Below are 16,993 nucleotides of genomic sequence, written 5' to 3' on the forward strand. Positions count from 1 at the left end.
CCCCGTGTACTATCGAATTTGCGCAATAACATAAATACATAAAAGTCTATTTGCTAATATTGACGCTAACACTGACAAGGTCACCACAAACTCTTTTCTTGTGTATTTCTATCTTCAACAGATATGATAATGCATTTTTCTTGGGAAAAAATAATCTTAAACAAAATATTCATTCATATGATATTAGTTCATCAGCATACATTTTGTGTATGTACCCATTTTTAAATAACTTATTACTTATTGATATCCGATATCTGTTTGATGTATATATCATTAATTCAAATTGACCAACAGTATACTAGCTAATCTCCTCCGTTTGATATTACGGTCCGGAATGCAGTCCACATGTTCCGGTAATTATTACTGTGGGGCGGTATTTGCTTCAACACCGGCAGTTTGAACTCTTAACCCAACAATATGGCGCAAGATACTGAAAGCGGCGTGTACCTCGGATTTGATTTCAGCACACAACAGGTAATCCCTCTATGCATTAACCATGACAACCTGACAGTCATCTTCGGAAAATATTGATGCATGCCCAAATTTGTTTTCATTCAGTTTGCTTTACCGAGAGAGTTTTGTGCAGTGTTTGTTAGTGACCCACTCCCTGTCAATAACGCCGGGACCTCCTCTCTGATAAGAGATATACAGGCCTAGCTCGGGTTCGCCTCTTATCAGTTTGATTTGAGGTCGAGCTCTAGCATACACGTGCAGCCACATTGTTTTAATTGGTATCAGTTTGAACTAAGTTGATCATTTGCAAGATTATAGGGTATTGTGTATATCTACAATTTACAAACTGGAAATGGATTGACTGATTTAAGTTTATATAAAATTTCTTGAGACACAACAGACACACACATACAAAATATGTGTATATAATTTGTAGCTTACTAGCTATATATTATATAGCTAGTCATTGTGAACATTGCTTTTAACTTAACATACAAAGTACAAGTAACTAACTACATGTACACGTTTGCCCACCAATGTGGATAACAGGTTCTGATTTATAAGCAGATGTGCAAAAATTAAAAGACATGAATGTTTTTAACTGTGACACATTATATAATATTAGTCTGAGTTTCCTCTGACTCCCTTCTACACCTGACATGGTGTCAGGGCCAGAGGAAACTCTGGCTTCAGATACATGTGTAACTTGACAATGGATCAAGTGTTACATTTACAGTGTACATATGTAGGAGACCAAAAATAAATCACAATTAGACCATCTGAACATTTTGGACGACTTCTATATACACGAACTGTATAAATATATTCTACAGATAAAAGTGATAGCAGTAAATGATGATTCCGAAGTTTTACATGAGGCTGCTGTTAAATTTGACACCGACCTTCCAGAGTTCAAGTAAGTACAATACCTAAGTTGAGTTTTTAAAGAGAAGGCACACCGCACAATGTATAAAATTTGCTTATATTTCGTCATTTTACTTTGACATTGATCAATATCATCATCCAATTATTTCATATTTTTTCTTCAAATGTTTGTATTGTGCTTCTGTATGCAGTTGTGCTTCTGTATTCATATGATTATGTTATCTTAAATATTTGTATTTTTTATGATAACAAGACGTATTTCATTTGTGTTAGTTTGCATACTGCAAAGAAGTAATGTACATGTATGTATTAATGTACGTATTAACACATGTATGTATTAATTCCCCCGTAATCTTGTACAGATTATACATATAACAGATATGATTATATTTGATTCTATAACATTTAATGACTATCACACATTGTGTTGATAATGGAAATACTAATTCATAAAAAAGATATAATAATAAAAAATATGTTTGCTATTAAAGAAATGTGCAATGTTGTTATAGGACTCAAGGAGGGGCTCACATCCATGATGACAAAGTCACAGTTACTGCACCAACTGTGATGTGGGTTAAGGTTAGTGGTTATTGGTTACCAACTCCTTCAATCTGCTGTGCTATGCTTGACTGAAATTGTACCCACACTGCCTGAACTGGATACAATTCAATATATCAAAATTCATTATTAATTCCACTATATTTGTAGAGTAATTATATTCAAAGTTGATTTCAGTAGATTAAAATATGAGTTTTAGCTCACCTGGTCCGAAGGACCAAGGTGATCATGAGCTTCTGCCATACCGTGCCATCTGGGGTCCGTCAACAATTGATTTCTTCTTCTTAACCACTAATCAGAATTTTACCAAATTAAGTAGGAAGCATCTTAAGGTGGCTTGGATTCAAATGTATACAAATAATAGGGCTGACCCCAGGGGTCTGAGGGGTGGGGGGCAAAAGGGGTCCATTTGGCAATATTGATATTAACGACTTCTTCTCTAGCCTAAGCAGTGTGTGACATTTATATTTTAGTGGAAACATGCATCCCTAGGTAGCTGGGATTCAAGTTTGTACAAATGATGGGGCTGAATTTTCTGAGAGGCTGAGGGGCAGTGCCAAAAGGGGTTTATTTGGCAATGTTGATGTCTTTGAAACCGTTGAGATCCCTACCACATAACCGTATATTGCATTGATTGGCACAAAGAAATAAACAAATATTAAAAAATAAGCCCTGAGGTCTTTCCTCAACCCAAAAGACTCCTGGTCCTGTTCCTTCGTTTTATCTTTTAAACGTTTGTTCTAATCAACTTGGTCAGCAAGTTTTATCTTTGAAACGTTTGCTCTAATCAACCCGGTGAGCGAAACTTTTTTGTCAATGAATTATATATAATCCCATCATGCTCTTGAAAGAGGTAATTCAAATGTTTGACAGTTTACCAAATTCATTGACCTGACTAATCAGTGTTAAATCTGTTCAAGAACTAGCATATGTTGTACAATGATTGTTACTTTTTTTTTTAATTTGTGAGTTTTACTTTGTAGACTCTATTATATGTATAACTTTCTCATTACAGGCTCTTGATCTTCTGTTGGATCAAGTTAAAGCAAGTGGTTTTGACTTCTCTAAGGTTGTGGCAATATCTGGAGCAGGACAGGTGATTAATGTTTCCATGTTTATATACAGATATGGTATATCTATACATTATCTCCTTAGATAAAAAAGAAGAAGAATCAATGCTGATGATGAGGGTTTTATTTCAGTAAAATACCTACCCAACATGAGGACTCCAGGTGTATTAATCATAGAAGTGATTGAATTCAAACAGTACTATATAATAAATTGTGATTACTCCATCACCCAACATTAATAGGATTTATTTTTATCTGGAGTCCTCCTGAAGGATATATTTTACTGTACTACATGTAGCTAGCTCTCAATCAACCCAACAACTACCTGGATCACCCAAATGAATGCATTATTAAGCAGATTTCCAATCACTTGTTATGCATATTCCTAGAAACATTACAATTCTAAACATAACAAAACCAACTGATGTCATGAATAAACAAACAAAACCTTGCAATTAAGTTTGAATGTGACAAAAAAAAGAGAGAATATTTTACTCACACTCATTGAAGATTGGCTAAAATACTCCATTTACCTGATCTTTAAATTATTGGAATTAAAATATGGAGGAGACATCTGACCTAGATCTAAATTGTTCACAAAAATTAATGTACATTTGTATGTGTACAAAAGTATGCTGCTCTTTTACAGCAACATGGAAGTGTATACTGGAAAACAGGAGCACGAGATACACTGAAGCAGCTGGATCCAGCCAAACCACTACACCAACAGCTGCAGGTAATTTTATACACCTGTACTAATTGTAATTTGGGGTAATACATGTGTATCAGTAAATATCTCATGGACTTACTGATACATGTACCTTAATTAGGCTGTGTACTAAGTATATGATACAGTTGTGTGTCTGCACAATGCACCCAAAGTACTATGCAGCAATGTATAACCATTTGTTAGTATAGTACCTGGTATATAAACAGATTACAATGATATGTAATGGTACAAAGATAGTGTGTCCAAAATGTGCATGTATTGTTCTCACTTGTTGTTAAGGATCAGAAATAAAGGATGGCTTTACTTATAGCTGTGAAAAGTCTAACATTTATTTGATTTGTAATTTTATTAATGGTGTAAAAAACACACATGGATTGATTTGTGCTAAGAAACGAAGTACACAATTTAGGCTTTAAATGAAGATGATATCCTAAAATTTGCTTCTGGAAATTGGGAATGAAATGCTTGGATTTTTTTTTATGTACCATGTTATACAGAAAACGCTATTTCTATTAGAATATTGTATATGCTACATTTGTAGATGTATAGTGATGACATGTATATGATTGACAGGCTAGCTTCAGTGTGACCGACTCCCCGATATGGATGGACTCCAGTACCACTCAGCAGTGTCGACAGTTAGAGGCAGCTGTAGGAGGACCAATGGTAAAACACATGATAATTTGGGACTTAGCTTGAAACTAACATAACTTAAATGTCAATGGAAATCTAAAGGTTTAGTTCATCTATAATGGTGTTAAAAATACAAATAAAAACACCAACATTGATATGGATAGTGTTTTTACCAGAGTTCTATCATCTCCAAACTTATTGGACTTGGAAATCTTTTACAGGTAGTGTGTAAACCTATATAGGCTATATCAAACAGGTTAAAAATGGGCTTATGTTATTTTCAATATGTTGTGCAGTTGAACCCGTGATGGTTTCCAGCCCTGGATATTTTATCCTAGTGTAATTGTGGCTGAAGATCCTTTAGTATCTTGGATTATGTAAGAATTGTAACAACAATACAAAATACCTTATGACGCACATATATAACTTTGTTTTCCCTGTCTATTCAGCGCCTTGCTGAAATCACAGGAGCAAGAGGATTTGAGAGATATACTGGAAATCAAATTATGAAGATATCACAAACACAGTCTGATGCATATTCCAAAACAGAGGTAAATTACATCATAATTGTTTGGGACAAAACTGCACTTGTGTGTTCTTTCACCATGTGAAATTTTCAAGATGTAAGGAAGACTTTTTCACTTAAAAATCAGAAATCTTTACTTTTTACTTTTAATCATTCAGATCTTTGTATAAGTATTTAAAATTGTGAACTTTTAAACTTTTATTTAATCAAATATGCTGTGACCTCCTCGGTTATTGTACTGCAGGTCACTGTACCATTTGTATACACACTGTGGTAAAATGTATTAATTTTATTGTCTGAGTTAGAGATTTTAAAATGTGGTCATTGAGAGCAGAAGAAATATGACGAAACACAGTTTGATGTTAGAATTTTTTGTATTTAAACAATATATGTTGTTGAAACATTAGTATAAATGTTTACATTTTAAAGAATTTAAAAAAAAAAATTCCCATTGCTAAGCTGATCCTACTAGAGAACAAAAGATCAAATCACCTCTTGAAAAAAATCTCATTGCAAAAAAAAAAGCTTAGATAAGGACATGCAATGTTTATAATAACTATAAAATGTCATGTTGAATACATTTTACTGTAAATGTCTACCGCTACAGAGGATTTCCCTAGTGAGTAGTTTTGCGGCTTCTCTCTTCTGTGGGGATTTCGCTCCAATAGACTACAGTGATGGATCCGGTATGAACCTTCTGGACATTGTCAACAAAACTTGGTCACCTGAATGTTTAAAGGTATTTTTGAACATGTATATTCTGTATAATTTGTCTCTATTATGAATGCATGCAGTGAGTTTTTAAACAAAAAGGTTCGTCTTAAAAAATGTTTATCAATTGCTGTATATGATATCGAATATTTATATTAAAATTGATATTTTAGTAAAAGATTTCAGAACATTATAGTCTTTCTTTCACATCAGTTCTGCACACCTAGAAGTCTTTTAGTTTTGAGAAAAAAGATTTACCGGTACATTAAAGTTGACAGTAATGTTTGACATAACATGCATCTGTTTTTAATTGTCAAACATTTACACCAACTTGAAAAGTCTTTCCCTGTTGAATTACGATTTGTGATAATCTGTTTTTCAGGCTTGTGGAGATAACTTGGCTATAAAGTTAGGGGAACCTGTTCCATCTCATACTGTTGTGGTAAGCGAATATAGATTTTTTCCTTTCTTATTTAGTACTGTACAAGGCTTTTAGGGAAGATGAAGTCATATGTTGTATGTTGGCCATCATCTAGCTTTTTGTTTGCTTCTCAAAATCATCAGTGAAATTTAGGCTATCAATTGGTCTACAACTTGGCTATCTGATATCAATACAAAAGAAATGTATAATCCTCTGAATTTGTTAATTCCTTGAAATCTTAAGGCCAATTAGTGAATGAGAGTATGCATTAGAATCTATTACTTTTTGTTTTACTATTAACTTTTGTAAAATACTTTTGTCAATAATGTCCTACTCGCCTCTGTATTTTGCACATGTATATTTTTGCATTTAACAGTTTTGCAATAAGATTTGAGCTTTACTTTTTTTTCATTATTTCTTCAAAGTCCCTTTTCAAAAAAATGTATGGTCCATTACTGCTACTTTTTAATAAGATATACTATTTGACAAATTTAATTTTGATATCTTATCTGCAATCTGCATAAATACAAATACAACCAAAATTTTAGTCTACAAAACAGTAAGGAATTGTTCGAAAGTAATTCAGACAGCACTAGGATGTTAAAATCAATTTTTGTTCAATATCAATCACTGTCAGATGTATTATTGCTCGAGACAGATAAAATAACATATATGTTTTTGAAATTTTCTGTTTTCAGGGGAATGTGTCAAAGTACTTTGTGGACAGATATGGAATTTCTCCGCTCTGTAAAATAGTGGCATTCACAGGCGACAATCCAGGTATGTAATATACTCATCAGTGACTGTCTTTGTAATATACGAAACTGTATGTTGATGTTCTTCTATTAAATCCGTTTCTGAATTTCCATTGAATTTTTGTTTTTAACTTGTGTATCTTTATTGGTCATTTGTGTTACAGCCTCACTGGCAGGACTTGCTCCTAGGGAGGGGGACGCTATTGTAAGTCTATATACAATATTGGGGTAATTACTCTGTTTATTTACTAGATGTGTTTGTTAGAAACGCCATTAATATTATTTTTAAGTGCAGTTCACATGGCATGTATAAAGTCTCTTCTGGACACAAATTTATTTTAAAAGCCTCTTTTTCAGAACATAAAAGGCTTAGAATACTAGTATTTAAATGACACTTCTTGTGGTGAAATGCAAAGAATAAATTTGACCCAGTTTCACTGTTAACTTTTTCAAATAAATTATGTATATATAGCAGTAAGCATTTCAATTTACATTAATTTTAATTGTACATGTAAACTTATGAGGTCTTCATTTGCACTGTACTTTGAGGAGATTCCATCTGCTTAACAGATAGAATATTTGTTCATAATGATTGCTCCCCATTTCCTTTGAATATGTTTTAATCAAGAACTATCTAAAGCATGGTTTACAAGTATTTTATTGTAACTCTTTCGAAATGAAGTATAGTTCCCAATTTTGCAACATGCACCCTTAAGTTATATATATATACATGTATATAATAAAACTTTATATCTAACGTTATACCTGTTCAGGTGAGTCTCGGTACCAGTGACACAGTATTTCTGTGGCTCAAGGAGCAGAGAGCAGGTCTTGAGGGCCACATATTTGTTAACCCCATTGACTCCAACGACTATATGGCTCTTGTCTGGTAAGACATTCCTGTCGACGTTTTAAAATAATAACAGTTGACACTTTTTTGAATAAAATGTACACAGTGACCTTTCTTATGTTCTGTTATATGGGTGACCTTCAGTAATCACCTTGGCTGTTCTCATGTTATCTACATTTGTGTATCATCAGTAATGATAAGGGAATCTGATGAAGTTGTTCAACTTTTAAACTATATAAGATATTTTTTTTTGAACTTTTGAGCAGAAGTTGGCCATAATAAATGAATTCCATAGAAAGGGAAGTAACTCTTATATATTTGATTTAATGGAATGTACACACAGTTTAGGACGAGATCTGAAAGGAATTGGGAACAAATCAATCAAGATACCCGAGTTCTCAATATTGATCGATTCCCCAAAATTCAACAAATAAGTGCCGTAATAAATTTGCATATAATAATGTATGTATTTTGATACAATTTAGATGAAGCATTATTTCACATTCGTAATGTAGTGTTGTTCTTTAAGCATGAAAAGATCATTTAAATAAGCTTACTGTTAAAAACTTGCATTTACACTGGTTTTTTTTTGTTAAACCTTCATGTTCTTGTTGTATTAATTTTTTGAAGCTTTAAGAACGGATCATTAACACGGGAGAGAATTCAGCGTGAGAGTGCGGGAGGTTCCTGGGACACATTCTCTAGCAGCTTGACTACCACACCTATGGGTAACAATGGCAACATAGGTAGGTAAATCATTCTCAAATTAACAGTAATCGAATGTTGTTAAAGACAGCTTTACCATTGATGTCATTGTTCTTCCTGTTTTAGTATCATCATAAACACACCTTGTTTTCAAAATGCATTTTTTTTCATTTTCAGGAAATCATTATTAATAATCACTTGCTTATGAAATACACAAAGAATAATCAAATTACTTGTTCTGTTGATTTCATTCATACAGGTATATATTTTGATGCAACAGAAATCCAGCCATTGGCAATGGGTACATCCAGATTCAACAGCAGTGATGAGAAGGTATGTTAGTTCGGTACAAAGCCGAGATTGTGACAACTGTTCATACATGTATTTTATTGAACAAAAAGTCACAAAAAGTCACACAAAAAAAACAAACCCCAAAACGTCGGTAATGAAACATTGGACTTAAGTGTTTTGATAAATTTTGGCTCTAACATTCTGTATTTTTCCATGTTTTGGTTAAAACAGTTCTTAGTATGATATATATTTGTTGATATTGTGATATAACAAATAAAAAATCATTTCACCACTTAGTTTGTTGTCAATTTTATATTTCATTAGTTGTCATATACAAATACTTTCTAATACAGAGTTATGATACAATTTGCCATTTTGTTGATACTATGGTATTATTTTGGAACAAAGTCGTTGAGACATACATTTGTAGCATGTACATTTTACCTAGGCCTGTCGACTACTTTGGAGATAAATGTCTTATTGGTTACTTTTATTTTGACATGAAATGTCATTACAATTGATTCATAATGGATAATTCATAATTCCAACTAATCTACAAGAAAAAACTAAAAGGAATGAAAATACACAATATTCCCAACAAAAATTATACTACATACAGTACATGTACATTGTGTATATGGAGCATGGCCTTCTGAATGTTGACATTTAGACTTTTATTTCCATGTATTTCTTTCAATCATTGACAAACTTTGTTGAGACCTCTTGTGTTGTCACGACATTTTAGTACATTTTGCTACATGTATGGAAGTTCACTGTCGAGGTTGTGAGCTTCAGATGTGTTTAAATCGTCATCTTAGATAGATACGTAAAGCCTGCAGTGGTATCTTTTGTATTATATCCCGCTAGAAAGGGACCATTTCAAAAGATGTATAAAAGACACATTAATTTAACCTTTAACTATATGTGTATAATGAATTAGTTAATTAAGGCCAAAATTTAACCTTTAACTATATGTGTATAATGAATTAGTTAATTAAGGCCAACAGTAGTATCATGTTCCCTGGTAACATGTCTTTGTACAAATGGCCTACGTTGTCAAATTTCAGACATAAACAAAAGACACACAAATAGCATGTATTATTAATATATATATAGCAATGCCAAATTAAGAATATGAAACTGCATGATAATTTTTTGTCCTTCTAGGTCTCGTCAGTAATACAAACCCTTCTGATTGGGTTGTGACATACCACACCACACAATTATAGTACATTTTCACAGCGTTGCGTGTCATATTTCGGTATGACATGTAGCGCCTGAGTCAGCCATGATTTACAGCATGTAAATGAAAACCCTTCCTCATGAATATTTTGTCTGAAATATATCAAATGACAAACAACGAATCTTCGATTTTGCTATGATATGTTCATACAGTGCAGATAAGTTAAGCATATATTCACATAATGCAAGTAAGATATAGGTATATCGAATCAGAACCCTCAAATTTCGAGGATGACCGACGTACAAATTACTTTGTTGTTGTGTTAACTTAGGTTGATAGTTTCCCGCCCGAAGTAGAAGTACGAGCTGTATTAGAAAGTCAGTTTTTAGCCAGAAGGATGTACGCAGAACTCCGCGGAATGAGTGTTGGTTAGTATTATATATACATTGTATGTCATTATATTTGTGTGTACAATTAGATAGAAGCTGTCTGCTCTCTTACAAGTCTGTAACATCCATTTCCCCATACCAACTAACTAATATACAAATATATTATCACTTTGAAATAATTCCTTCAGATTTTGTTGGCCTGGTCTCTCAATACAAGTTTGACTTAACATCATCCTAATATTTTTCAATGTCTCGTCAAAGCACTTTATTTTTTGAAGTACCAAGGTCCCTGTTTTGTCTTAATTAACAAAAGTAATGCCTTCTGAACAGACATAGAACCTTATCCAGCATATACATTTGTACGGTGAATATTGTTCGTATATAAATACAACACTTTGTCATCCATAAGTATTTAGTATATGCTATTTTACTAAATATATGAAATCATTACCAAATTGGTTTAACCTATATATACATTTCACGTCTGTAGGTCCCCAGACACGGGTTCTAGCTACTGGTGGAGCTTCCTCCAATAAGGCAATTTTGCAGGTAAGATTTCAGTTGAAAACTATCAAGTTTTAATTCATTATCAGGTAATCCTGATTTGTTTTGAAAAAAAACCCAGCATTGGGTTGAAAATAAGTTTCGTAAGTTCAGAAAAGGTATTTTGATAAAAAGTATATTTTGCTGTAAATATCTGTAACATAATAGCGGGTGTATTTGAATGGAGAGTTAATATAATGTTAAACGGGTATACATGTTATACTAAAAAGATTGTTATTTTCAGTGTCTGAAGTCAGCGTTTTATCTGATGAAAAAATAAGATGATATAGATAACTGGAATGTTGAAAATGTACAAACTATTTTGTTTGTTTTAAGATATCTACGCATGGTACAGTCCTTTTGATACAGACTTTGTTGCAATTGGTTAAAGCAGAAATTTGAAACTTTGAAAATAATATTAACCATGAAGAGTAATCTAGACAAGTGATATTTCTGCTTGCAGGTTTTGTCTGATGTCTTCAATGCGCCTGTGTACGTTACAGATGTCCCTAACTCGGCAGCACTTGGCGGTTGCTATAGGGCTAAACATGGTAAATTGAAGTATTTTGAAATGTTCTGTGAAAGTGTTTGAAGTGACTTTAATATTTTAGAAGGTTTGTTAGTCTTATTAGTTGTGTTATGTGAACGACATCACAGGAATACATAAGTATTAATAACTTAATAATAATACCGACATTTGAACCGACACAGAAATTGTGAGTGTTTATCTTTTTTTTATTAATTTGGGCTGTGACAAAATATTGAAAATGATAATTAAATGAGACCATCGTTTGAAAGAATATGGAAAAATATAATTAAATGGAATGTCTAAATGAACAAGTACTAATTGTAATGGGAAACCGCAGTCGTACCATTATGTTCGGCATCCCTCAATATCCCTATATACCAAATTTCATTGAAATCGAATAACATCTAAATTTCGACCAATCAGAAGCGTCCGTATGTTTGCTAAGGGAACGAAACCCATTCAGTTGATTTTGCAGTCCCCTAATACCCCTACTCACCAAATTTCATCAAAATCAGACAATATCTCAATTTGGACCAATCAGAGGCCTGGAAATTGCACCCATTTTGTTAAAATATGAAAGTTAGGTTACAAGAGTGACCGGTGTCCCATGATCTACATAGATACCAAGTTTCATCAAAATCGGAGAATATCTTAATTTAGACCAATCAGAGACCAGGAAATGGCGGCAATTTTGTTAAAAAGTGAAAGTGAGGTAACGATTGAGATTGACCGGTATCCCATGATGTACCTATATACCAAATTTCATCAAAATCAGACAATAGGTAAAGACTAATCAGAGGCCAGAAAATGGCGGCCATTTTGTTAAAATTTGGAAGTGAGGCTACGGGATTGTCCCGTGTTCATGATGTACCTACAAACCAAATTTCATCAAAATCGGACAATATCTAATTTTCGACTAATCGGAGGCCTCCATTTCGTTTCCATGGCAACACAGGTTTTCGAAAATTGTACATTGTACCATTGTGTTCACCTTCCCTCAAAATCCCTATATAGTATAATGTACCTACATACCAAATTTCATCAAAATCAGATAATATGTAAATTTGGACCAATCAGAGGCCAGGAAATTGCGGCCATTTTGTTAAAAAGTGAAAGTGCGGTTACGAGAGTGACCGGTGTTCCATGATGTACATATTGTACCTACATACCAAATTTCATCAAAATCTGACAATATCTAAATTTTGACCAATCAGAGGCCTCCATTTCGTTTCCATGGCAACACAGGTTTTCGAAAGTGGTACCATTGTGTTCGCCTTCCCTCAAAACCGCTATATACTGTACCTATTTTCGCCAAAATCGGACAATATCTAAATTTCAGCCAATCAGAAGCCTCGCTATGGCGGCCATTTTGTTAACTCGATTGTACCCCTCCTATCCCACCCCTATACTCGTGAAAAGTTTCATTAGAATCCGACAAATAGTTTTCGAGAAAAAATCAGGACAAAATTCCACGGCGGAAGAAGAAGAAGAAGAAACAGAGCAAAACCACTACGTACCCCACTTCGTTTGGGGGACTTAAAAAAGGGAGCAAAACAAAAACAATATAACGGATGGTGTGATAATTATTATTGATAATAAAAGTATTTGTCTAATGATGATTATTATACAAAACCAACAGCATTTTTTACCGGCTTTAACTTCCACATGGTCGGGTACATGTACCCACGGCTGTAGCGTAGTTTAGTGTAGTCAGCCGTGGACATCCGACAATGAAACGTCCATTGAGTTGTTCATATTGGTCCGGTAGTTGTGCAAGTTAAGTACACTTTATTGAGACCAATATATGTTTGTGATGTTTCTACTTTTAATCACAAGGTGTGACAGGATTAAAGTTTTCTGATGTTGTGAAGGGACACCCAGAGCCTATGTGTGTGGCAACGCCAAGTAATGGAGCATCAGAGGTAAATAGTACTCCTAACAGGGTTTGTCTTATTTGATACCAAAACGGAACTTCCGGGAAGAGAATATTTCTCCAAGTAGAATGGCTATTTTGTATCCGAATCTGTAGTCCAGGAATACAGAAATGGTGAAGTGGAAGGGTACATGTAACTAGACTGAAACTAAATGGGGTCTACTAGATAGTCCGTACATACAATATTCAATAAAAACGTTAGTCGAATCGCTAGCTGAAGCCATGCCGCGTCTATGTTTTAATTTTTTTTTTGGAAAGATTTGGTCACAAAATATCCCAATTTCCGTTTTGATTCAATGTCTTCTGTTTGGGGCTGGGTGACTCTTTGATAGTTGTCGATTTTGATAGATTACTTACATCAGACTATATAGACTATAGAAAACGTCTTTAACATGAAACGGGATTGTTATTCTTTATTTCTTCTTGCAATCTTTTTTCATTCATTTTTGAGTGAATACTCTTAACTTTAATACATGATTAAAATGAGTAATGCTGGAAAGATGGAAAGTAAATAACCAAAAAGATGAATCCGTGTGTGGTTGAAACAGATCGGACGGTCAAATCTTTACATGTAGATGGTATATGAACATACACAATTTAAGTATGGTTTTTAATTTTTTTTTGTCAAAATCATATACATTTTGTAAAAAGTTGACAACGGGAACAATATTAATGCTATGCCTAAGTGCATAGTCTCCATACTTGTGGTGGATTATTCACGATTTTGCCACAAATTAGACACACATTAATCACCCATATTTGTTTGTAAAAAATCCAATTGTTCGATGAAAGAGCTTGACAGTAGGCGTATTGTTGAAAGAGTCCTATAGGTGTTCTATTTTTGAAGCATAATATTTGGACACGTTCAATATCCCCATGGAAATACAATGTTTCAATAGGTCAGCGGGTACGGCTCTGTAAATTAACATCGAGAGCCTAACTTCTTTCTAATCGAGAAATCGGCGATGACCTGGTAGGGAGCTAGTGGCTTCTGTCAAAAAGAAAACACCAGTTAGTCAGATTAGTTTTTATTTTCTAGAGTTGTGATGTCGGGTTTAAGTGACCTGGTCCATGACCTCTCACTACCAAGGACACATTTAGTAATTTATTGATCAGTTTTAGTTGTAAGTAACCAGAAATCGGATGTTGCTTTAGTGTCTCCAGCTAAAGAGGAACTCGATCGTAAAAGAGAAATTGAGAATTTACCGATTTGATTTGTCCGTATGCACTTGTCCAACATCTAGATCGATCTTTCATGATCAGCATGTACTTACAAACCTTCACCAGCCTTTCTCCAGCCATACACATGTTGGAGATAATACGATTGGAGGTCTAAAATCGTCTGTATGCTACATGTAATGTAGCTCAAAAGTCACCGACTTGGCTCTTCTGGGCTATATTATATTAGATATAAACCCGTTATCCCTTGATTTGTACTTGCATTTAAAAGTTGTTATTCCATTTATGAAAAGATTGTTTCTGTATTGAAAATATTGCATTTTTATCTGATTATATATTTTCTATAATGAAGATAAAAATACTTTCGCCGTATACATTCATTATTAAATGCAAATTTGCAAATTAGATGGATTCTAAGACGTTTGTTTATTAAAATTACCACATAATATCATCATATAAACGTCAGGGTTGATATTGAAATACAATTACTACGACAGACAACACCAAATCAATGACAGTTAAAGTTGATAACAAGATCAAATACTGTTTGTAATCAAACACATGTTTGTTCGTTTCAGATATACCAGAGTATGAGCGAAAGGTACAAAACCCTGGAACAGCTGATGTAGCAAATTCGTGGAGGACAGACATTAAAGACGCATGCTGATAACGTTGCTGTGTACCATGTATGATTCACTTGATTCTACTCGATTTGTTTTTACAAAATTGAATACAATGTGCCAAATTAATATGAAATTATTTCATTTGTACATGTGTTCTGAAAAAATGCCATTATGTTTATGTCTTGTTTAACAAAACAGTCTTAGGTTTAGTTATTCAAGCAGATTCAGGTATAAGTGTTTATATTGTTTCCCTCATCTGTTTGCTTTGTCACGGTATTAGCTTTAAAATGGTTACAAATGTGGCATACTGGTATTGTACGGTAAGACATGCTTACAAGTCAGGCGTACTAATCTTTTGAGGTAAACATGTAGGACGTCGATCGTTCTTCAAATGGCTTATTCTTCTCTGGGTGTATAAAGTCACCGTGCAGACATTTGTAATTGAACTAGTCACATCATTTAACATATTTGGCAAACGGGAGCTTAAATAAATGAAACGGATTTTAAATTATTAATTAAGTACCGAAATTTTCTGATATTTCTGAAAAGAGTCTGGCCTCTTTACTTTATATTAGGAGAAATTGAATTATGTTTTCAAGCCGAAAACCATCGTCTTTGTCAGTCATAGTTACATTTCTTTTCGTTTGTTTTTAAATGAAATATCGCCAACATATATCTCTTATAATACGACACCTATCGTGGACTATCCCGAGTTAATTAATTCCCGTCAGTTATCTGTTGGTGACGGTCTTGTTTAATTAAGATTATTATTATGGATTTACAGGTTGAAAATTGTGCAGGCCTCCCTCTAGTCATTTACACACAGCTATTCATGTGTATCAAAATGACACATAAAGTGTTATGTTCTTCACTATACAGCTGACGTTGTACCCGTGTCTTTTAAGAAATGATTGTCGAATTGTATTTTTTTATAATTATATTTCAGTATTTGATGTTTTTGATGGCATAACGGTTTAATATCGACATGTATACTCTGTTTCTTTTTATAAATGTTAGTACTGATACATTGTAACCATTTGTACAATAAAACGAGCAAATGACGACGGTATTAATTGTTATCTCTGCTGTAATAAGAAACCAAGCAACTGAAAAGTCGCTTGAACACGAAGTTAGCTATTACCTGTATCGGTCGTTACTCGCTTCGAGTGTTCTCTATATGCAAGTATATGTTAACATTGTCGGTGACATGTTTAGAAGAGACAACATGCTTTGTTTTAAATTCACACAGGCGCTATTATTTTGAATTTGTTGCTCCTACATACATAACATATGTTTGAAAAAGGAAGTAGCTAGAAATACAAGTCGTACATTGTATTGTTTTGTTGTCGAGTAAGGCACAGTGATGCAAAAAATCTAACGCACAGTCCATCATAAAACAACGCGTTAAGGGTGGCTTAGTGTTATGTCATTTGGAAATGCATGTGCATGTTGTGTTCCTGCACAGAAAAGAACGGCGTACGATTCTGAGCGAAGATACGTCTAGGTAAATAAAACTAACGATTTGCACTTGCTCAGGTAACGACCTTGGAATCTTTGGTTGATGTAACCTATCTGCACTATAAAAGTAAAAATAAAGCAACGGCGTTTCATCTGATTTCGGACTCTTTATCCATAGATGTTTACTTTTGAAATAAGCGTGCTGAGGAGTTTACAGATCTTATCACATTGTGTATATCACTACTGTAATTGTCAGGACAGTTCCTGCTTTAACATCGGCATGTTTTTCTCTTGATCGAACAAGATGGCGCAAGATACTGGAAAAGGTGTTTACCTCGGATTATTTATTAATACACAATAGGTAATTCCTACGTGGATTGACAATGGCAACTTTGCAATTACCGATATCTGTACTATTGATCAGTTCTTATACATTTTAAAGGATTAAAACGTTTTGTGTAGTGTTTTCAGACTGGCTGGTGACCACTCTGAAGAGGCCTCATCTCTTATAAACAGAAAGGTCACCAGTTTGAGGACAAGATTAAAACATGCACATAGATATTGC

The 16,993-nt window shown here is 33.8% G+C and overlaps 1 protein-coding gene across 1 annotated transcript; it reads left to right on the forward strand.

Annotated features, from left to right (window-relative positions):
* Nucleotides 1-375: 375 nt before the first annotated feature.
* LOC117319046 (xylulose kinase-like) lies at nucleotides 376-16,032 on the forward strand. The gene is made up of 19 exons (XM_033873951.1): nucleotides 376-474; nucleotides 1,287-1,369; nucleotides 1,851-1,920; nucleotides 2,915-2,995; nucleotides 3,619-3,705; nucleotides 4,273-4,365; nucleotides 4,782-4,883; nucleotides 5,466-5,597; nucleotides 5,952-6,011; nucleotides 6,689-6,770; nucleotides 6,910-6,950; nucleotides 7,519-7,634; nucleotides 8,226-8,341; nucleotides 8,560-8,633; nucleotides 10,106-10,202; nucleotides 10,654-10,712; nucleotides 11,170-11,257; nucleotides 13,072-13,157; nucleotides 14,926-16,032. The coding sequence occupies exons 1-19, from the start codon at nucleotides 418-420 to the stop codon at nucleotides 14,974-14,976; spliced, it is 1,575 nt and encodes a 524-aa protein (XP_033729842.1). The 5' UTR covers nucleotides 376-417; the 3' UTR covers nucleotides 14,977-16,032.
* Nucleotides 16,033-16,993: the final 961 nt, after the last annotated feature.

This window comes from Pecten maximus, unplaced genomic scaffold, assembly GCF_902652985.1.
Source record: "Pecten maximus unplaced genomic scaffold, xPecMax1.1, whole genome shotgun sequence".
NCBI lineage: Eukaryota > Metazoa > Mollusca > Bivalvia > Pectinida > Pectinidae > Pecten > Pecten maximus.